We start from the raw sequence: 22392 nt of genomic DNA on the forward strand, positions 1-22392 counted from the left end.
CTGTCCTGCCTAACCCTCACAAGCTGCAGTTTATTGCTGTTTCCCCTCTTACACCATGTACCACTACAGAGTTTGGCTCCACTATCTCTGTAACCATGCTTCAAGTAGCTGTAGGCTGCCGTTAGCCCATCCCTTAGTTTCCTCTTTGCCTGGCTGAACAGGCCCAGCCCCTCAGTCTCTCCTGACACGTGCTCCTGACCCTGGCTATCTGATTTGCCTTCTGTAGGTCTGTCCAGTCTCTCCCCATCCCTTTTGAAGGCCCAAAATTGGTTGCAGTAATCCTGATGCAGCCTCACTAGTGTCAGGCACAGGAGATAATAATAACTTCCCCTGTTCTCCTGGCCCTACTCCTAATGCCGTCTAGTACATCGTTTGCCTTATTTGTAATTAGACAATGCTGCAGGCTCATGTTGAGCCTGGTGCACACCATCTCCCCCACATCCTCTTCAGCAGGGCTGTTGCTCAGCCAGCGGATTCCCAACCTCAGCCCATGCTTGGGGTTGCTGTGAGCAGATAGAGAACTTGGCATCTTTTCTTATGGAAGTAGTTGAATAGTTTGTCACTTTGTCTCATGCCTGAGGTTCTGCCTTTCATCATGCCAGCCTTCCCCCTAGGTAAGTGTCATCTGCAAATCAGGACAGATGAGAATTGCTGTGGGGCATCTGTAAGGAGTAGGGGTTTATGCCCACTGTTGCCCTTCTGTCTGAATTGATCTGGATGCACACTGGTTATTTTCTTCATGGAGTTTTCAGGGAAGAATTTGAAGCATGGGCTGAAGTATATCAGTTGTGGGAAGGATCTATAGGCACATTTGTCAGTGGAGGCGTGCAAAGTCTGTGTTTTCAAAACTCAACTGGATAAGGCAATGAGGAACGTGATCTAGCCTTAGAGTGAGCCCTGTGTCCGTTCCCACCTGAGTCCTTTTGTGATTCTGTGTTGCTTGGATAGAGTTTATTTTCATGTGTGTTTTGCTATGATTGGACTTTGCTTCTGCTGGTGAGTTTACGATTTATAGTAGAAAAGATTCTCTCCAGAAATCCATTTTCTCATAGTCTCTCTGTGCTGTTGAGAGCCACGTGCAGATGAACCTCTGCCGTTCTTAGTCCCCTTGGAGATGGGTAAAAAAGAGGCAGCGGAAAGATACAATGATGGGAAGGGGCTTCAGGGAAGGAAAGGAAGAGAAAGTCTTGGGCAAAGGATAGAAATCAGAACTGATAATCTCTGAGGATGGCTTGTGTCCAGTTACCATCACACTCCAGTAAGACAGGAACTGTAAAAAATGGAAGGAGACATTAAGTCAGCACTGTGGACTGCGAGAAACCAGGCTGAGTCACTGTACCCTAGAAAAGAGGATTACAGAATCCCATTTGGAAAAAAACAAGAAACTGGTAAACTTATTATCTAGGCTCCTGTTGGAGATTGGGGCCAGGAGGAAGGAGTAGAAAGTATTTGAGCACTTGACGTGATACTGCTTCCTTCCATGGAGTTTTCTGCTGGGACTGGCAAGTCCCTGACGGACAGGCCTGGATAACAGAGGTTTAGTCGCTGTGTTTTGTTTGTGTAGCTACAATGAGGCTGTAGTTCTCTCTGGTTTATTTATAATGCAGTTGTCACTAGTCTGTCCATAAATAAATTGTATGACTGGCAAAGGGTGATATAGTGGAGAGGCAGATTTTAGTTAAGGTAAATTACACTATGCTATAGAGCAGTATTTTAAAATGGGCCTTAATCTCACCTGCCACTTTAGCGAAAAAAAAAATAAAAAAAAATCTGTTAGCTATTGGGAACAAGCTAAAAGATTTATTATAGTATTTGTAGTATCTTTTTAGCTGTCCTTTCTGAAAGTGCATGTTGCTGTTGGAGAAATATGTTCCACTAAGCAAATGGCATTTAAGGTTAACTTTTTGCAACAAGAAACTGTTTTTTTTCCAAGGAATTACCACAGAAATTCCACTCATATCGCTTTATTTTTTCACAAGTAGTTGTAATTAACTCCCTGCTGTCTCCATAGTGGTTGACATCTGGTTATACCCATCCCAGAGTATTAGCTTGCAAGATTGTTGTAGGAAACAGGATCCTGCTTGTTGTTTTCTCTTTGTGTTGTTGTAGAGAGCTCGTTTCTTATGTGAGAAGGAAGAAGACAAAGTTCAAAAATTTTATTTCTATTCCTGAAGTAAAATCTTCTGAAAAGAAGCCACCCATGAGCAGTGCTTCCACCGTGTTTGCCTTGGACTGAGCAGGAGTTAGTGATTCAGTCTTACTGGGAAGGTCAGCTGCAAACCCGTGTCTCAGCTGGCTCCCTGCTTTGAAGCTCAGCAGCATTCCTCCTATTTCTCCTATGGATGTCTAACCTTCTGGCTTGTGTTGTGGTTGTGGATCAGGAAATTAATGTAGATTCTGGGGTCCTGACCTGTGGTTTGTATGAGCTGGTGCCAAACGTTACTGACTTTGCAGTACTTGGAGGAAAATGAGTTGCTCTGCTTTTCAGAAGGTGGAGGCCAGGGCAAAGTGAATGAGTTGTGTTACAGGAAGATCGGTTTGAGCCTTGTGCCACATCAGGATGTATGTGGTATGCAGAAGAGGAGGAAAATGGCACAGTACTGTGGTGGTGGTCTACTTTGGGGGTGCCTCTTTGCCTTCCAAGAAAAAAAAAAATCCAATTATATCATCCTTTTGTAGTGTAAGGGGATATTTTTTAAAGTGAAGACTTAGTGCCCTTTGAGAGGCACTAACTTCCTTTTGGTTTGTGGACCTTTTTGTTAAATTTGAGTAATCTTTTCTAGTTCCTCACAGTCCTGACAGCTAGGAGTGCATGCATGCATTGAAGAGATTAAGGAGCAATAGACCTGTTTCAGAGAAGTGGGTTTTCAAGACAAACTGATGTTAAGTCCTATTATAGAAGTCAAGTGACTGGAGTTGGCACCTCATTGTCTGTTCCAGCTTTGCATTGTTTGTATGAATATGGTGCTGTGAGAGACCAGCAGGGATTTCCCCTCTGCTGTAATCCAGAAAGTGAAAGCTGCTGAGTAGAGTTGGGTCATGGCTAGAAAAGTCACTAGCTAGGCGGGGCAGATGGGGTGGGAGGCAGATTGTAGAGGCCCTCCAAGCCAAATTACTAGCTTGACTTAAGCACAAAGGTCCATTTCACTAACCAGCTATTTCCCTATCAGTTGAAGGCTTCTTGAGAAGACCTGCCTCAGGGCCCTCTATTCACCTGTCTTGCTTAGCCTCCCTTACTGAAGCAAGCGGCCATGGGCAGGAGGTGGATCTTCATGTGCCTCTAACATGCAGCAGTGGCCACTCCATGGCCACATGCTCCCTTCCCAGCCACATTCAGCCTGTCTGGGTTTCATTGTTGTTACTCAACTGAGTAAAGAGCAAAAGGAAACCAGGAGAAGGGTTGTCTTCTATTAACCCATTGAGCTGCTGCTCCTAAAGTGAGTGACCAACTTACCCTCCAGCTTAACCCCTGCCACCATTTCAGGTCCCCTACCTGCATTGTCATACTGTGGGACAGAGTAACCAAGGCTGATGCTTACTCTGTCCCACAGCCGTCTTCAGCCCCAGTAACATTTTGAGCCTCAGACCCTTTGACTGTCTTTCCTGGCCCACTTTGAGCTCCAGCATCATTTGGGGTAGGACACAAAGATGTGCAGTATGTGGGAGAGTCAGAAAAGTCAAGGAAGGGAGGAAGAACAGATGGTAATTGGGCTTGTTCTTCAAAGGTTGAGAGCTATCTTGGTAACCATACTGACTCTGAATACTAGTACTGATACATTCAGAAAACTTGAAGGCTGAAAGTGGTCTTCAGTTGTTCCTGTGTTGCGAGATGCAGGAGAGGAGGACTTAAGTGAACCCAAGCTCCAGATTAATGTGTTCCGTGCAGAGCAGTTACAGTACAAAAGTATGCTTGGGCTGGCGTGTGTGTGCAAGCACATGTGTTCCTGCTTCTGAGATGGGACAGTGTTTGGAAGAAGGAAGAGGTTCCTCCCCATTTAAAGAGAGAGCAGTGAAGTAGAGGAGTGAAGAGAAAGAAAGTCCTTCTATCTCTCATTTTACAGGTCTCTGAAGAATGAGTTATAAAATATTCTAAAATGCAGAAAAAACGGGGCTTAAGGAAGCTTTTACAATTCTCACTTCATCTTCCTGAGAGCAAACCAATGGCAAGTTGGAGTATCCAGTATGCGTTAAGAAAAAAGCTCCAAGTTTCTCAAAAATAATAAGGCAAAGCATTTAGTCAGTTCATCATATACATTCTTCTGTATTTAGTGAACTCGGACTTGGCTGCTTTATCCTAAAACCATTTTGTTTTGAAATAGAATAAACAAAGTGAAAGTTGCAGCTGTATTTACTTGACTGTTGCCTTATTAGCCTCTTATCACATATGTTGTTATATTAATATAACTCTTGCATTCAAACCGTTGTGCAATAGGCGAGTCTGTCGCCTTTTCCCAAGAAAGTGTGTATTCATGGGGGAGCAGGGAATTCGTCATCCTTTGGCACTCTATCATCTGAATTCTGCTGCTTATACTGTAACTACTTTTCAGTTTTTTTAAAAACATTTTAAAACATTTTAAAAAAATATTCCCGCCTGTGTCTGAAAAATTACCTATTTTAGGATCTCATTATGTACTGAAATACAAATCCTGCCTTTTATGAAATATATTGATGTATGACTAGAGGTAGAAGATTCCAGAAGTCTGTTAGAAAGGTGATCTAGTGAGGATGACCATATCAGCCGTATGTTTCTTACAGACAGGAGAGGAGTGTTGGGATGGTAGAGCTAATGAAAAAAGAGACGGTAAGCACGGGAGAAAAGACCACCTTCAAACAGGCGTGTGGAAGGCCCGGTTTCAATTTCCAGTTTTCTCCTTATTTTTCAGCAAATGATGTAGGTGCTGATTCAGTGAAACATTTGGGTGCTTCACCTGCAAAAGGACTCTTCCAACTGGAGTTGTAAACAGACCAGAGCCTTTGTGTTTTGCACCGACTCTGTGGGCTGTATCATGTGGGTGCCTAATGACAAACTGTCCTGGCTGCTTGTAATTCCTAAGGGCTAAATTGACATTAAAAAATTGAAAATTCAATCAAAATTGTCTTGGACCGCTCAAGTTGGGCATAGAATAAGAGGCTGCTTGAAATTTAGAAGACAGTCTTGCAAGTCTTTCCTTAATTGATCTGTGAAGCGGTACTTTGGCAGAGCAAATGATGTTCCCAAGGGATGGAAAATGTCGATGTTATGAATGTAAGTTTGCTCACACTTGGGGCAAGACGTTTGTGTGAGTGGGTGTTCTGGTTCTAAGGGGAGATGCTAAAGATCAGGTTTTGATGCTTTGCTCTTTATGGGGCAGAATGCCAACACCATGACCAACATGAGACGAAGTAGCGTTGTCCTTGTTCTATGGTGTTGCAGAATTGCAGGGTGAGTTCTTTTCTGGTTCAATAGTGTATCATAATCCACAGCTACATATATAAAGTGCACAGAAACTGCATAAAAGCAGATGTGATGTATCCTAAATTTGGAATGTTTGATATTGCAGAAAAATTTTAATTGGCTACTTAAGACATGCATTTTTATCACTGTGCTGTAATTTAATTGATGGTGGGCTTTAATTTTTTTTCCTAATCACCGGGATCACAAACTATTTTCTCCTGCTCGGAAAGCCATGCTGTTAAAAAATATTTGTTATTCATTATATTTGCAGGTTCAAAGTAAACAAGAGAAGAAACCTGGAACTTCATCCCCAGTCCCTTTGAACTCCACGGTTAACCCTTGCACTCTTCTGCCTGTGAATAAAGCCACCAGCAGTACCCCTTTGTCCATAAACATTCCACGTTTCTACTTCCCTAAAGGACTTCCAAATGTCTGCACTAATCATGAAGAGATCATTGCCAGGATTGAAGAAGCCTTTACAGAGTTTGAAGACGAGAAAGCAAACGTCTGTGAAATGGGGAAAATTGCTAAGGTAACTATTCTCTAGGTTTTTTGGTTTTTGGAGAGAAAGACTGAAACTAAAACTAATCAAGTATTCACAGCTGTTCTCTTTTTTAGTGAAAAAAGAACAAATACCCTTTTGCTCTGAGTGTTTTTGTTTAGATTAAGAAAATAATAAACAAAGATGAGCTCGGTTTGCTGTTTGTCACGTGATGTGTATGCTCTTTCTTGCTTTGATTTGCGAAATGCTTCTTTCGGATTTCTTACCAAGTATAAATTGTATTTTTTGGTTTGCTCTTCCTGCATAGTTACGCTCAGAAGATAGCAGGAACTTAGTCTGGCTTCAGGTAGTGCCAGCTGCTTTCTTTGTGGTTAGCGGTCCCTCTAAGCTGGACGTGCTCTATGTAGACTGTTGCAGTATTGCTTGAGAAAGCAGTTTCCAGCCTACGCCTCCTTGGACATAGAGGAGGGAAATGCTTAGTCAACCCTCAGCCACTGAGATGTGTACGTTCAATAGCCGTAATGCAGGTGTCAGCAGGCTTGGAGTTGTTACGGTCTGCTAATGAGTTCCTGGCTTCAGGGAACAAAACACAGCACTCATGTGGGAGCACGCCGCAGATGGGTGGTTCTGTTTTCCTCTCCTTCAACCATGGTTTTTCAGTAATGCTGATCTAAAACTAGCAGTTGTCAGACGCATCTCATATGTTCAGCTTGCCCTGAACGCGACTTTGGCACTGCAGATTGAGCAATGATGTTGTGGCCAAGAGGAGCACTTGTTTTCCAAGAAGGAAGATTTTTCTGAAAGGAGAGACAGGTTGGTTTTTTGCTTGTTTGTTTTTAGAGAAATTGGCATTATTTGTAAACCATCTTCTGAAACATAAACAGAAAAACTTCTTTGCTTGGCCAAAAAAAAAAGGTTTGAAACTGATTTTATGACAAGACAGGCAACTGCGTGTGGCCTGTCGTGTTCAAACTGGGAAAAGCAGGAGCGTGATATAGAAGAGACCTCTGCCTTTCTGTCTGGTCTCTGCATCTGTCTCTACATGGATGTGCTCCGCGCCATTTAGCTGTTTTAAGGCTTTCTTCTGTTCTGTGGGATTATTTGTAACGGTGCCAGCTTTGGGGCTCTGAAATAAATGTGAGAGAATCATCTACACAAAGAAAACAGCAGAAAGTAAATGTCATTCTTTCCTCAGAGTAGCTGTAGAAGTACAGTCTCCCTGTAGAAGTACAGTCCCCCGACACAGGGATGGCTAAGTCTGAAAGCAGTTGTTATGCTGACTGGGGTTCCCAAAGAAACCTGCACGCCCAGACAAAACATTGAGAATGGGCTTGCAGGACAGTCTTGCTTAATAGAAGAGGTGAAAGAGGCCTTCTGGGGAAAACAGAAGTGATGCCTCAGCTACTTCTTAAAAATGTTCTTCTTTCCATTTGGCGTGATATCCGTCTTACCTGTGCCTGGCCTGAATCACCTGCACTCCCTCCCAGGCCTGTGCTTTGCAGATGTTTTGGTACCTTGGCTGGAGTCATGAAGGTGGCTGGAATGATCTTTGTAGTAAAAAGGTGGTTTCTTGAAGGTGTCAGCAGCTGAATATTTGAAGCTGTTTCCCAGCCTGCCATTCTGAGGTGTTATAAAGTAGAAAATGCCTGAACTTTCACTGATTGCCATTCTGAAAGCTAGCAGCCTCTGCAGAGGCTAGTTAAAAAGCTGTTCAGGGGGTCCTTTTGCTGGAATTGGTCTCCATTTGTGCTTTCATTTTTTGTTATCCTGCTGTGATCCAGCAGTGTTGGGAAAATGGGCTGCTTTATGTGGAAGGCACTGCACTGAAAACTACAGGATGGGAATCATTTCACCTTCAGGCATTTAATCGTTAATTGTCTATAATTAGAATTGAAGTTCCCTTGCTGTCAGTGAGAAGTCAGGCCATGTAGAGAATGGGTCGTCTGTTTCGAAGGTAGGTCACGAGGTAGCTGGTTTGATGAGTGGTCCCTTCTGGAAGGAGATGCCTTTCTCTTTCCACTTCACTTTGCAGGGAGTCTTGCTAACCAGCTCAGTCAAAGACAGAGCTTAAGAGATTGATAGTCTTTGATCTTTTTCCTGGCCTGACAGGCCGTATATCTCGGCTATTTAAAAAGTCATATGACAGAATAGGAAGTTATTGGTGGATTTTGAACCTTGCCATACAGTAGATAGCTTTTTGACTAATCTGTGTGCCGTTACCACTTTATTTCCCTTATGTAAAAGTCCCGATGGTGAACTCAGTGTGTAAACAGGCGGGCTCCTCTTGTGACTGCCTTTGTATTCCTCATTACAGATATGTGGCTGCCCACTCTACTGGAAAGCACCTATGTTCAATGCTTCGGGAGGAGAAAAGACGGGATGTGTATCTGTACACTGTTTTGTATCTATGTGGAGAAAGTGAGTATAGCAAATGCAAAATTCTCTTTCTGGAAAAACAGAACAGTCTACCATAGAAGCCTTTCTTTTCTGTTCTTTTTTTTTTTTTCCTCCTTCTACCAGACTTTTTAAATCATTGTCCCTTATTTAGAAGAAAATAAATGGCTTAAAAATCTCAATCAGCTTGGGTTTTCTTCCCTAAAACTCCCTGAAGACTTGTTTCCATGCTGTATCCACAAACTTTGAAGCAATTCTATAGATGATGAGGCTTTTTGGTCTGGTTGGCATATAAAATATATTAATGTGCTCCCTAGAAATATGCCAGCCTTGCCTGAGATGGCTGATAGATGTCAGTGGATGTATTGGGATATATTTATCTGAGGCCTTATTGCTGCTACACCAGTGTACTGACTGAGTGCCTTTTGGGAATGGGGAGAGGAGGCGTGTGATGATGTTACAGGACAGGAAGGCGGAATGTAAAATAAGGAAACATCATACAAGTGGATACTCCAGGAGCTTTAGTGGTGGTTGCCTTCCTCAAGCATGCTGTACAATAAGTCTGTGGGGTTTGACAGTCACTTCCACATACCGTTGTCCAGGCTTTTTGAGAGCTCTGGAGATACCGTGCTTGGAGTCAGAGGTGTGAGATGGAACAGACTTGCTCTCTTGCCTAGTCTTTTTCCCTCCAGGGTGATTCAGGCTTTAGTCTACTTTGGGAAACACCTGAACAACGTCTCCATCTCATATCCAGAGAGAGTTCTAACTTTTGACTTAATGGTTGCTCTTCAGATTCTTAAAGTAGCCTTTAACCTCGAGTTCCCAAAGTATTTCCTGCGATAATATTGTCAAAACAGCTTCTAGTTACCCTGGCAAAATTGCAAAAATGTTAGGGGGTGACTGTGTCAGTAAGTTTTCCTTGACACAGACAACATTTTTTCCTTCCTTAGGTTCCTCCAATTACTGCTAATTAATCCCTCATGTATGATACCACATATTTTCACTCCTCTGACTTTCACATCCTTTAGATATTTACAGACTGTGGTCATGCCCCTCTTCTGTATTCTTTTAACCACACCATTTCCAAGCCAAGTTTTGTATGCTTTTCTCACTTTAATTGCTCTTTTAGAAAGATTTCTCTCTCCCCCCCCCGCCCCCCCCCCTTCCTCTTCCCTTCTGACAGTAGCAAAATTTGCTCTGTAAACGTGATAGACAGAAATAAATGTAGTGTTCCTGGTAAAGGTAGACTGCAGTTATCTGAACACAGCCATAATTTTCAAATAGTTATCTTTAATTGCTGAAGCCTATTTTTAAGCATCTTACTAGCTGACCTGACTTTTCTAAGTGCTTAGTGCTCGCTGAGCTCATTTGAAGTCAGTAGGAGTTGCTGGGTATAGCATACTTCTGAAAATCAGGTCTTTTAGTTTGCTCCTAAAACATGGCTTTAGAATTCACAGAATTTATCTTTATGTGCCTGACTTTTTTTTTTTTTTTTTTTTTTTTTTTGCTAAAACATTAGCACCTTTTCTGCAGTTGGTTTAGAATGTATCTGTTAATTGACAGCGTGATATGAGTGTGCAGCTAACAGGATTGCTTGTCAGCCACTAAATCCTTTTTTTTTTTTTTTTCTTTCCCCCCCCTTTTTTTTTTCTTTTTTCCTGGGAGACTTGTTTAAAAAAAAAAAAACAAAAAAAAAAACAAAAAAAAACAAAAAACAACTTTTTTTTGTAAAGTCTGCTTTTGGTAAAGAGTGATGAGTCCAGAATTAGCAGAGAGCCAGTTACAGTGTGATCTCTGCAGGAAAACTACAGGTGTTTCAGTACTATGTTTCAATATAAGTTCATACACTTTCAAGAGAGGAAGGGTTAAATAATCTCTCATAGTAAATAATTAACAACGCATTTGTATTTTCACAGTTATTAAAGAATAGAGGGTAATTTTCTGAGGGATTTATTGATTCCCTTATACTATACGAACAGTTTAGTGTTTCATATATCCAAATACTCTCTTCTGTTACAGGTATTCAGTAGTGATTTGGTAAATGTCATGGAGTTTCTGTTTTTATGAGTAGTTCCGTTTGGAGTGAATTAAGTAATTGTGATACCTTTTACCAGGTATTAGAAGAAAGCGGAGACAAGAATCAGTGTCAGATGCAAACTGTCAACCTAAGGAATGAATTTACATGCTTCTCTGAATCCTCAGTCCTACTAATTTTTTCGTTGGGCTGTTCTTCAGTACACAGCAGCCAGCTGTGCCAGAAGTAACAAGGGATGCTCTTTTCCTTTCTGGAGAGTGATTTGTTTCTGGTTGAAAATTTAGTCATTGTAGTTTGGCAATATCCTCAAATATTGAAATATAGTAAAGGAATAAATTGGAGAGCATGTCTTGTATGGCATCCCATTGGGTTGGTCCTCTTGACTTCAAATGAGATGAGTGAGCATGCAGCATTTTGAAAAGTCAGGTTACTTATACTGCGGCTGCTGTGGAATCAAAGTAAGAGTAGGCTTCAATAAGAAACCTTGTTTACCGCAGCAATATTAACATGAAAAAAAAAAGCTCCGCTGGGTACAAGTATCTTGGTGCTGCTGAAAGGTATTGAAGAAAATGGGCGCTGGTAGTCTGAGGCCAACTTTGCATAATTCACAGTGTAGATGTACTGTGTAACATGTGATAAGGCACTTCATAGTCCAGCTGTAGTTTGTGACTGTTCTGTGAGGCACAAAGTGGTTGGAGTAACTCTTCCTCTCTCTTGTAGAATCCTACGTAACTGCCATGATGATGCGTCCAGATTCACGTACCTTTTAGCGAAGCCGAGCTGTGACTACCTGGAACAGGAAGACTTCATCCCGCTGCTTCAGGTACCTGCAACAGCTCAACAGCGAACGGACGGGGAGAGAGCTATGTTTATTTTGTAACTTCTTTATTTTCATGTCTTCAAATGTTTACCAAGGATACACAGACCTTTGATTTGAAGAGCACCTGGGTGGGGTTTATTTTGGAGTGAAATAGAAATAAGCATTTTAAGTGGACTATTTTGCATAAGTGCCAACCATCTGTATACCTTGCTAAAGTCGCTGAGGATTGTCAAAGCTTTATTTAGTCTCTTGCCTCTTGTTAGGATTCATATTTATCAGTGCCTGGGTAACCAGGCTGAAATTTACCCCATTTCTCTAGGTGGGTATTGGGAAAAATGCATGGTGCTGTTGCACAACATAAAAGCTTATTAGAAAAGTTGTAAAAGTTGCTTGACAAGACAATTATAATTGAATTTGTCTAGCAAGACTACCAGATCATGTGGAAATCTTTGCAAAAAACTTTGCGGTTCCAGTTATTCTGTATGTGCCTCTAAACCTGCTAGTGCACAAGTCTCGCTGCTCCTCCCCCCCCCGCCCCCCCCAATACTCAGGCTAAATCTGTGCATGCTGATTTCATTGCTTTCTTTTTCTTTTATTCACATGTGATATTTTTAACAAAGCAAAGTATCACATTCTTCAATTACTTGTGGCCATTTAGGCAGGCTCTAGATAGATTTAGGGTTTCTTTAGGGTTTCTCTATAAATCAGGTCCGTCTGCTCCTCTGATCATCTGTTGACACTGTTTCCCAGCTTTTCCGCATATCTCTAGATTTCTCACAGCGTATTGCCCTCTATGCAAAAGCTCTATGGAGGTGCTTTGTTGGGGAAAGATTTTTGTGTCTGCACTGGATGTTTCTGTGTCTCAAACAAAACCGGGATTGTGGTGGATAAATTTCCTTTTCCTCTTTTCTCCACTGGGCACACTGCCTTTCCTGGTTGATAGCAGCTCTGCCTTTTATCTACTTGGTGCAATCAAAGGCATGTACAATCTTGTTTGTCAGTCAACCAGAGACTAGCAATGTTACACCATATTACACCATCATATTAGACATCAAGTTAGACTGGCCAAAATCCGGTCGTGTCACACTCCTAATGGTACTGTGTCTGCTCTATCCCTTTGTCATATGGTACAGACAAAGCAAATCTTTGAATGCTTCTTTGTTTTTTTTCTTAATGGAGGAGGAGTCAGACACGTAGAAATTACAAAAACGTTGATTCATACAGGATCTGAGCTGATTCATTCAAGATCTGAGCAGTTTCTCCATGGTTTTGGTCATGCATTTCTTGGCAGATTTGGCATCGTAACCTAGTGTTTGGCTTGCAAAAAGCTGATCTTGAGAAAGAGGCATCTCCACAGGTAGTTCAAGTAAATTTTGGAAAAACACCGATCATATCTGTGTACATTCCGAGGCTCACAAGAGCTTTTGTGTTGTGGAGGACATAAAAGGCAACTTTCTCAACCTTTCAAGGAATGTTTATTTCTGACACCTAGCTCTAATAAATGTTAATATCTTCAGTGAATGGAGGAAAAAAAAATATTCTTGGAGAGGAGATAGTTGCATGGTCAACTAACTAATTTTTTGTCTCATTCAATGAAAATGAGTTTTCATCTACTCACTAACTTTCTTCCTTTGTTTTTCTGTCCTTAAGTAAATCAAAATGGCCCAACAGGTGCGTATTGCCCAGAAAATGTATTCTACTTATACTTCTGGAAGGCTCACTTTATAGATAAAAAGATGTCATTTCAGTTTTATTGTTAATGCTGCAAATACACTTTGAGAAGTAAGCACAAGTATCGGTTTGTAAACCAAGTAACTTATAAACATTAAAAGGAGAAGAAAATCTATTTCACTTTATTTGGTCCTGTCTTGCAGGATGTGGTGGAAACGCATCCTGGGCTGACGTTCCTGAAGGATGCTCCGGAGTTCCATTCCCGGTATATTACGACGGTAGGCTGGCTCCTTTGATCTCCTGTGACATCGCTTACCAACCCTCCCTTTATGAATCGTCACTGTTCCCATCAGCAAATCCTTCAGTTATTTCAAAAAATAGGTGTTTTTAATATTACTGGCAGTGAGTTATTTTAGTAACTACTTCCAAAGGAAAAATGAATCTGCCTGTATGTACAAGAGGTTATTCAAAAGGTTAATAATGATTCTTTCTGGTCTTAAGCAAATACATAAAATCACAATATTTTTGGCCTTTAATCCTGATGAAGGAAAATGAGAGGTCCTTCTTTGGTCTTTGAGAGCTGCTAAGTCACCCCTAATTCTGCTGGGCTGCTGAGACATGGAAAGCCATATGTTTGAAGATTTCTGTCACTTAGGCATGGAAAATCTGTGGTCGTTCCATGGTACAAAGCATCCATTGCACACAGGGGTCTCCTGTCCAATTCTCCTGCCTCTTGCTCTTGCCGGAAAGCCTATCTAGTCTTTCTGAGTTGCTGAGCTTCTGTGACTTGTGTTTGTTACTGGGTTTTGTTCTGTAGCTTTGTTCCAACTTTGCAATCAGCAGTTAGACTGGTGCTTTATCTCATAAGTTTGTACTTTTTTTAAGCCTCTAGCTTGTCTCGTGTTGGGTATGAATCTGCTTAGAAGGTATAAACGTTACAATGTTTTATCTCTGCAGAGGTAACAAATCCAAATAATGACAGACCTGATGGAAGCTGTATCCCAATAGGGCTCAAGGGGTTAGAGTTTCTCCTGTTTGCTTGCCAGGGTCTGCATGGGGGCCAGCTGCACCACATCATGGCAGCTGGGAGATTACTGGCAGACACAGGCTGGTTCCTTTCCTGCAAGGAGCAGATGGCAGAAAGACACTGTTGCTCTGAGCAAAACCGGAACTGTCACACTAATGCTTTATGAAAATCTATAATGGGAATCAATTTTAAATGTTTAGGTGCACTTGAACGTGACAGTGAACATCAGTGTGTTAACCAACATATTTAGTCCCCATGGAGCAAAACAAGAGATACCTACTCTGGCCAGTTACTGTGCTTAAGGTATAACAGTGGCCACGGAATTATGGAGGCACATGAATGGGTGAGTGTGGGAGGTGCCTGTGGCACATGTATCCTGGTATTTTGTGTCTAAGTACATGGAGAGGTAAGAGCTGAAAGACTGAAGGTCACTCTAGCATCAGTTTCTGACTGCAGTATCAACCAGTTGTTCTTTGCCAGTGAGCAGGTCAAGATACAGTGTGTGGTTGTCCTGATGCTGGCTGTTGGATGGTGGCAAAGGCAGTTCTGTGCATCTGCCTTTCTAGGTTCCTCCGCTCAAGTCATATGCTGTTCCTGTATTTTTCAGGGTCTAAATGAGGGAATAAAGGCAAGAAACAAATATCCTTGTAGAGTAATTCCCCAAATGATCACCCTCGGTGTCCTGAAGCAACAATTGCTGCACTTCCTGCGCTTCATCGGAGTGCAGTGCGTGTTCTGGTCTGAGCAACCAGCTGTGTGAAGCAGAGGTTCCACTTCAAGATAGTGGAAGTGCAGGCTGCTACGAAAAAGGGCAATACCTTTTCCTTCCTCTCTCCTTTTCCACACCTTCCCTGTGCCTGCGTGACCACCATAAAGCAGTCACAGGACCGGACCCTTCATGAGTACGTGAAGCTCCTCCGTGCTTTTTTGATTCTGCTTATGTCTCCACCATGCTTTCCTACTTCATGCTCAGCCTTTAGGCACCGTTACTCACAATACTCTGACAGAGGTGGCTTTCTAGGCTTGCTCCCAGGCAGCCAGGAAACAGTGGTGCTTGTGGCTGAGGCGATTGATGCATAGCGTCGAATCTCACAAAGCTGTGACATCCTCACACTGGCAGGACCATGCTCTTCTGGGTGTCTGTGCTGACAGACAGATTCCTTCTGAGCTCAGCGTGTTTGGCCTTGGCCAGATCACTGAGTTGGAGAAGAGTCAAGACCTCAGGAGACAGACAGAGCGTTGGGCCAGGTTGTTCCCATCTGGAGTGGCAGTACTTGGCCCACTGCAGCAGTGGCTCTCCTCTCTGATACCAGGAGTTCTGATTTCTCACATCTCCTTTCGCAGACAGTTTGGCACTTCTCTCTTTAATGTTACAAAATTCAGTATTTCCACCAGGAGGTAATGAAGGAAACAGCTTTGTCCTTGGATTTTGAAACTACTTGGATCCTTTTGATCCCTTCAAGGTAGAGTGCCTTATACCTACTTACAGTGACAGAATGCTGTATTTGCTGCCAGTGCAAGAATCACATTTTATTTTTGTGTTACAGATGAGGGCCGTAAGGAGAGACTGGCTTATGTGTTCGTTGCTGGATACAGCATCACTTGGTTGAAATCACCTGGAGATGAGCTAACAGTCTAGTATGGGTAAGATGTGTATGCACGTTTCAGGGGGTTTCTTTTTTGCTACCTCTTCACCTTTTAGAGGTGCCTTTTGGATGCAATAGGCTGTAATTTAATCTGTATTAGTATCTGCAAGCTGTTGTATTAAATGACTTGTGTTTCTTTCAACAGAGACTGACTTCCGAAGGTGGTGAAGACAATGCAGAATATCATGTGGCATTTATTGTAAAAGCTTTTAAAATATGACTTCTCCCAGAATGTTCAAACAAGGCTCCGAGTGAGCACTGCATGCTGTTGTTGAAAAGCTGAGTCAATTAAAAACATCTTGGCAAAATACATTGCTTGTTGAAAAATGCTTCAGCTTATGCAGTATTACCAAAATGAATGTGTAAGGGGAAGATGGCCTACGGGGTTTAATAAAGCTTTGTGTGTGTTTCCAGAAGTGGTATTGCTTTTGTTCTTCCATGGGAAGATTGGGGAAGGGTCTAGAACTGACCCATCAATGGTTTGGGTCCTGGAGGTAGATTACATGAGGATAATTGGCAAATAGGAAGGGGCTTCCCCTTCCACAGGCTTATGTACTGAATTCGGAATAAATAATCTTCCATGCTGGGAAAAATGAAGCCAGTTACGGCTTTCAGTAAGGCACAACTGACAAGAATGCTGCAAATCCTCTCAGGCTGTGTTCTAGGATGTTTCCCAAATGCTTTTTTTGACAGCTTGGTTTTCACAACCTGGAAAAGAGAGAGGGAAGTATTGACATTTTATACTGATATATACACTATGTACTATCCATTGAAACTGGACCATTATTGGAATAATAAAGCCTGCAGGGAGTGACTGGACATGGTAACAGAGATGAAAAGAGATGCCGTTTTACCTCTGAATGCCTTATTTTTACAGCTAGGTGAGGAGAGAGCAGATGGAACATCTTTACCAATGTGGTCTGATAGAGAATGGTTTCTTGCATGTCACAAACAAGGGGATATTTTTTTGTCTTTTATTACCCTGCAGGCAGAGGAAAAGATGATGATTGCTGGTTAGGGGTCCTTTTTCTGATTCTTGGGATTGTTATTTTTGAGTCCTTGGAACGGTGTGAAAACCCTGTATCTTTAAGAATTGCTACAGAGTTGACAGGTGGGATAATGGGTTATGTATGAGGTGAGACTGACTTCAGTCTCTGAGCTGTTGTGCAATCTGGAAGCAAAAGCCAGACGAAGTCCAAAAATAGTTCAGAATGGCAGTGGCTGACAGGCATTAACGAAGAAACAAACATACGGCTTTTTCATTGTGCTTAAGACCAGAGAAAATCATTGTGATTACCTAGTCTGACCTCTTGCGTTCCATAGGCCATAGAACATTGCTCAGCAATTGCTACAGTTAGGACAGATTTGTTGTTTGGTTGGTTTTAATGGAATTAACATCCAACTTTAGAAAGGACATCCGTCTTTCAGCAGTGGAATTGACACCTGGCTTTAGAAGGACATCCATCTTTGAAGTCTCGGTAAAGAGCCTGCGGTGTTTCTTTGGGGGTTGTCCCTGTGGTTAATCAATGTCAGTGCAAAAGCAGCGCACTCTTATCTGTCTGAATAAGTTGACTTCAGCTTCTAGTTATATATTTCATGAGAGATGAAAAAAGTCCTCCTGCTGTCCTGCATGGCCCCATGTAGGCTTTTAAGGACCAGGATAGCTACCAATAGGTGTTGTGTTCACCAAAGTAGAATATATTAGCTACCTCTCTTCAGAATACAATTTGAGTCCTCAAATCATTCTTGGTGCTCTCAAAACTATTTGTGCTCAGCATTTTGTCAGCATTTATGGTCTCACTAGTCTGTGTATCCCAAAGCAGACTCGGCAATCTCATACTTGCTTCCAGATTTGTTCTGGACAAGAACCAGCGCTTGTGTGACTGAGTCAAAGCATGGCCCTTAAATGGTGATTGCCCACTCGAAGCTACTTCCAGCTAAGCAACAAATCTACCCCATTTAATTTGTTAACCAGATTACAGAATCACAGAATGGTTCGGGTTCGAAGGGACCTTAAAGGTCATCTAGTTCCAACCCTGCTGCCCTGGATTGATCCCTGTAATGTCCACATTGTTGCGTTAAGTTAATTTTCATGTTGGAATAGCATGCGCTATTAAGGTTTACAAAAATTCTAGGATAATATATCAGCATGGTGTCAGAGACATCAAAGGTTTGTATTATGTTTGGTCGACAAGAATTATATTCCATAGACTTCAGTGCTGATAATCAAATTAATTATATTTCTAATTTATCTTGTTGAAGGTGTTTGTTGTTTCCTCTGTTAAGTTTATTCGTGCACGTGCTTGATCACACACTTGCATTTTCCCCACTTTGTAATGATATTTGACAAGTTAAACAGCAGTGGCCTGGGAACAGTTCAGTTTGCTTTTTAGGTCCTTGGGAGTGTGCTCCTGCAGTGAACGATTTCTGTGGGGTTCTCACCACTCTGTGCATTCCCCCCACGCTTTTTACTCACTTTCACCAGAGGCAGATCAGTAAAGAAAGCAAATGAGGTTAACACCTACCTAAGATGAATGCAGGCAGATAACTTCTATTGCTTACTTTCACTGGGGCCACCCAGAGAATGAGGCATCGTTACAGATACAGTAGGTCAGACATCAGTTGTGCCTTTCATTTACATGTCCCGTTTCCTCTTCAAAAGTCCTGATTTATTATTTTTTTTTATTTTTTCTGATGCAGAACCCTATTTCAAGTGAGGTCCATGCAAGCTACAGTGCCTAAAACCTGAAAAACACAGTTTCAAAGTGATTCGTTGGCACTTTGAATGCATTCCCTGACATAAATAATGCATCTGCATGCTCAAAGTTGTGAATGAAGAGCAGTGAAATTACTTGCAGAGTGGAAATGGATAATACCGTTTCAGAAACTGTCGTGTTACTTTCAGATTGCACTGTGAGTTAAGGATAGTAGTATCTACAAAAAAGATCACAAAACAGTTTTTGAAAAGAAGTCCCCTTGGGATGAGTGAATAAACAAAATAAAGTTACTGCTTTTAAACTCCCAAACTGGTATATTTCAGGAGTTGATTTCAAGAGCACTGTTCATGTGTTGCAGGTTATACAGAGAATATTCTACACAGTCAATCGATCCTGGTCGGGGAAGATCACTTTAACAGAGCTGAGGAAAAGCAACTTCTTGCAAGTATGTTGGTTTCTGCCTGAACAAGACACCCATGCCTCATGCCTTTGTTCCTGTGGCTGTATACTGTATAGCAAGGGAGGCCAAATGCTCGGTGCCAGGAGAGTGCTGGAGCTAGTGGAGGAGTTGTGTCTGAGTTGAGAGAAGAGCAGGGCCTGGAGCAGCCAGGAGTGCACTGACAGAAGGTGAGGGGTGACTGTCCACCCACCACTCCGAAGCTGCATCAGGCAGATTGGCTCTTGGCTCCTGATCTAGCCAAAGAGGAAGGGCAGCAAGACGCAGCAGTGCACCTATGTTAAGTGGCTCGGTGAGCAGCCAAGAATAGCCGCTGGATTGCCTACGATACGGGGTGGGTAGGACGGCCAATTTCCTGACTCCCAAGCGGCACTCAGCCCACTGACGGTTGGTCAGGCGTGCTGTGCTGTGTGATTGCCAGACCGTGCATCTCAGGAGCTGATTTCCACTTCTGCAGTAGACTTCTTCAGAAGGGTTAATGAATGAAGCTTAAGTCTTGATACAATCCCTGCAACGTGTCCTTATGATTTCAAGATTTGGATCTCTGTACTCTGTATGCTTTGCCCAGAAGAGCACCAGGTTAAAACTGTCTTTGGCTGCTCAACTCCAGACCAACCTAAAAAGCCAGTCTTTAGGCTGAAAGGTTAAGTACTCAGCTAAAGCAGTGAGACTTCCCTACTGCATCCTGGTCTCCCTTCCAGATGTAGTGTGCTGTCTTCCTCAAAAGCCTCAAGCATGAGTTCATGCTCTTCCTCCTTTCAGACATCTTCTGTCCCTCCCATCACATCAGCTAATGAAAAAATCAGTGTTCTTGGATTGTCTCATGCCAGTCCATGCCCTCTGATCCCAGTTCCTCCCAAACCTCTGTTGTAAACAAATCCTCACAACTTATCCTGCATCTTTATTCACTCATTTTCTCCCTTTATACACACTTCCCCTTTTTCTCCTTGCATATCTGCTCTGCCTTTCATCTCCTGCAGCAGGGAAGTTCAGCTCTGGGACCATAATTTTGCTTGGGCAGCTCTTTGCTGTATGTTTAAATGGCATATTTTGGCATGAGCTATAAAAGAAAAAAATTCGTTATTTAAAAACCTCCACAAGTGATTATCATCTGCAAAGAAATGGGAAAGACCCCCAAAGAATCTGAAGAGGCTAGCAAGTGATTGGTCAGAGGTTTTTAGACTTGAGTGTCAGCAAGTCAGAATGGTGGAGGTCTGGCAGTGCCATCCTGTTGTCCCTGCTTGAGATGTGACTGAACCTGGTGGATAGCAGGATGTGAGAATTTTGTTGAGACTCAGTTGGGTTCCTTGGGTGTGGAAATGCATCTGTGTTTATGGTTGTGGAGAGAAGGGCCACTAAGCCTGCCTGCCTAGAGACGCAACTGCCTGGGATTACTCTAAGGCTGTGTTTCGCCTCCTCCCTTCTGAGAGGCTGCGAGGGCAGGGGAGTACAGGCCTCATCGAGTCTGTTAGCTTTTTCCCATTCCTGCAGCCACAGTCTATTGGTCGGAAAGGCTGTCTGCTGTCCCGTGGCCTCAGCACCAGGCAAGCAGGGAGGTGGCACTGGTAAACATGCAGTACCCTCCTGTTGGTGGGAAGGCTGAGTGGAGGGAAGGACAGAGGTAGGTGTGAAGTGGGAATGAAGCAAGGACATAGTCACTAAATGTTTTGTAACAAGAGGTTAACAGATGTCGTGGTTGGAAATCTGTCTAAGCCCTCACAGTTAAACGAGACTAATTCCTGTCAGTGACAGCCCAGGAATACCAGTGTGATTGGTTTGATCTGCTTGGGATCCATCCCTCCTTCCCCAGTCCAGGCGTGAGTCTGGAGTAAGACTTGATTTTTCCCCTTGGGAGCCAGGTAAGGATGTGTCATGCATAAAGATAGATTTCAGTTCCTGTGGAAGGCTGTGGACTTGCTATTGTAGATGGCTCTAAGAGTCTCTGGTGCAGGTCAGAAATGTTTCACAAATGACAGATCCCAGCTGAGACAGCAGTTGTGTTCTTGTTTCTCTGCCTCGCTCTTCACTATAGCTGAAAATTAACAGGAATTGTTCACAGGAGTAGCAGAAATATTGTGCATACATATGCTAACCAGGATAGCCAAGTCACATGCTCTTTAAGTGCCTGTTGAGGAATGCAGCAACAAAACGTACAGGGGAGGGAGGCTGCGTTTTGGATTAGCTCTCAGAGTTGTGTTCACCCAGCTTCCACGGGGGCTGGAGGACTTGAGCTGCTGAGCTGCCTTTTTGTCTAGTTTAACTTCCCACTTTATTTGTAATCTTTCAGACTCTTGCTCTCTTGGAAGAAGAGGATGACATAAATCAGATCACAGATTATTTCTCCTATGAGCACTTCTATGTTATATACTGTAAATTCTGGGAGCTGGACACTGACCATGATCTTTACATCAGCCAGAAGGATCTGGCTAGGTACAGCGATCAAGGTATGCTGCCGGAAGCTGCAGTGGGACAATGGGGATTGATGAAAATAGAAAGTTCTCACTGAAGAGTAAAGCCTAGCTTTAATTTGGTTAATCTGATGCCTTAAAAAAAAAAAAAAAAAAAAAAAAAAAAGCTGTTGAGCTTCTCGTTCACTAACACCCCCAAGTGTTGGTGAATCCACAAAGGGCTAGAAAATCCAAAGTTCTGTATGCGTTGGGCTAGATGGAGGCACTCAGGTCAGCTGTTTTTCTGATTATCCCTGTTCTGAGAGCATGATGTGCCCCTGTGCGTACCTGTTAGGACTCATGATGTAATGTCTTGGACAAGAGCTTGAGCTATTGATGAGCATGTTTAATCCTGAAGACAAAACCTTCTTGGATTCTTCCATGTGGTTGCTGCACTTTTTGGGAAAGTAGGTCTGGGGCAGAGAATCAGATTTGGGGAAATGGGATGTTTGGACGCAACGTGTGACTGGAGGTGGCAGGAAAGGTGAAGTGTGTGGTAAGGTGTTGTAATGTGTAGGGCTACAGGGATCTGGAGGTGTCACAAGTTGTCAGGCATTGCTGGAGCTCTGGGGATGGGGACAACATTTTGTGGGAGCCAAGATCCTGAAGGGCTAAAGTAAGTAAGAAAGAAGGAAAGAGATGACAATGCCGTAAGTGTGTGTGTGTCAATGGTGTAGCCCACGAGTGCAGGTGTTTATGGGAAGGCCGTGGAGGTTCTGGGTGAGTGTGGCAGTCACAGGGCTCAGGGGCATTGATAATCAGGCTGGATGGGGTGAGCATGGAGGAGTGCCTGACTTGGGATAGATGATAATGGAACACTTGGTCCCTGCTGGGAGGCTGGAGTGTGGGGATGGAGTATTTGTTGCACAGGAGGCTTGAGAGCACTGGGTGCTGGGGAGCCAAAGATAGAAGGGGTGCTGTGGGTGAAGGGGAGAAGCAGTGGTGCAGCAGCCCATCAGCATTATGCCAGGGGCATTTGAGGGGTGGTGCAGGTTGGGTCTGCCTGGCTGGTGTGTTGGAAGGGTGCCAGGACTGCAGAAGTGATGGAGAACATGTAGAAGGAGCTAAGGTGGGGGTCTAAGGGAAGCATGTCATCAGTCTGGGAGGCTGAGGTCAGCGTGCAAGACTGGTACTTGCTGCTTGGCTGGTGTGTTGCTGCCATAACAATCTATACCACACATGTCCTGGCTGGCAAAGCCCTCTCACTCACCTAAAACGATGCTTGTTTTTTATTGTCCTTCC

General features: G+C 43.0%; 1 protein-coding gene across 7 annotated transcripts in view; it reads left to right on the forward strand.

The window, feature by feature from the left end:
• LOC134517960 (serine/threonine-protein phosphatase 2A regulatory subunit B'' subunit alpha-like) overlaps positions 1 to 22392 on the forward strand; it is a 67445-nt gene that overhangs the window by 24506 nt on the left and 20547 nt on the right. For all 7 annotated transcript variants that reach the window (XM_063340046.1, XM_063340050.1, XM_063340043.1 and 4 more), the window contains exons 3-8: positions 5706 to 5966; positions 8251 to 8354; positions 11086 to 11188; positions 13060 to 13134; positions 18605 to 18691; positions 20991 to 21147. In XM_063340046.1, coding sequence (XP_063196116.1) covers positions 5706 to 5966; positions 8251 to 8354; positions 11086 to 11188; positions 13060 to 13134; positions 18605 to 18691; positions 20991 to 21147 — 787 coding nt within the window. The remainder of the gene's footprint in view (positions 1 to 5705; positions 5967 to 8250; positions 8355 to 11085; positions 11189 to 13059; positions 13135 to 18604; positions 18692 to 20990; positions 21148 to 22392) is intronic.

This window comes from Chroicocephalus ridibundus, chromosome 6 (genome assembly GCF_963924245.1).
Source record: "Chroicocephalus ridibundus chromosome 6, bChrRid1.1, whole genome shotgun sequence".
In the NCBI taxonomy this organism is placed as follows: domain Eukaryota; kingdom Metazoa; phylum Chordata; class Aves; order Charadriiformes; family Laridae; genus Chroicocephalus; species Chroicocephalus ridibundus.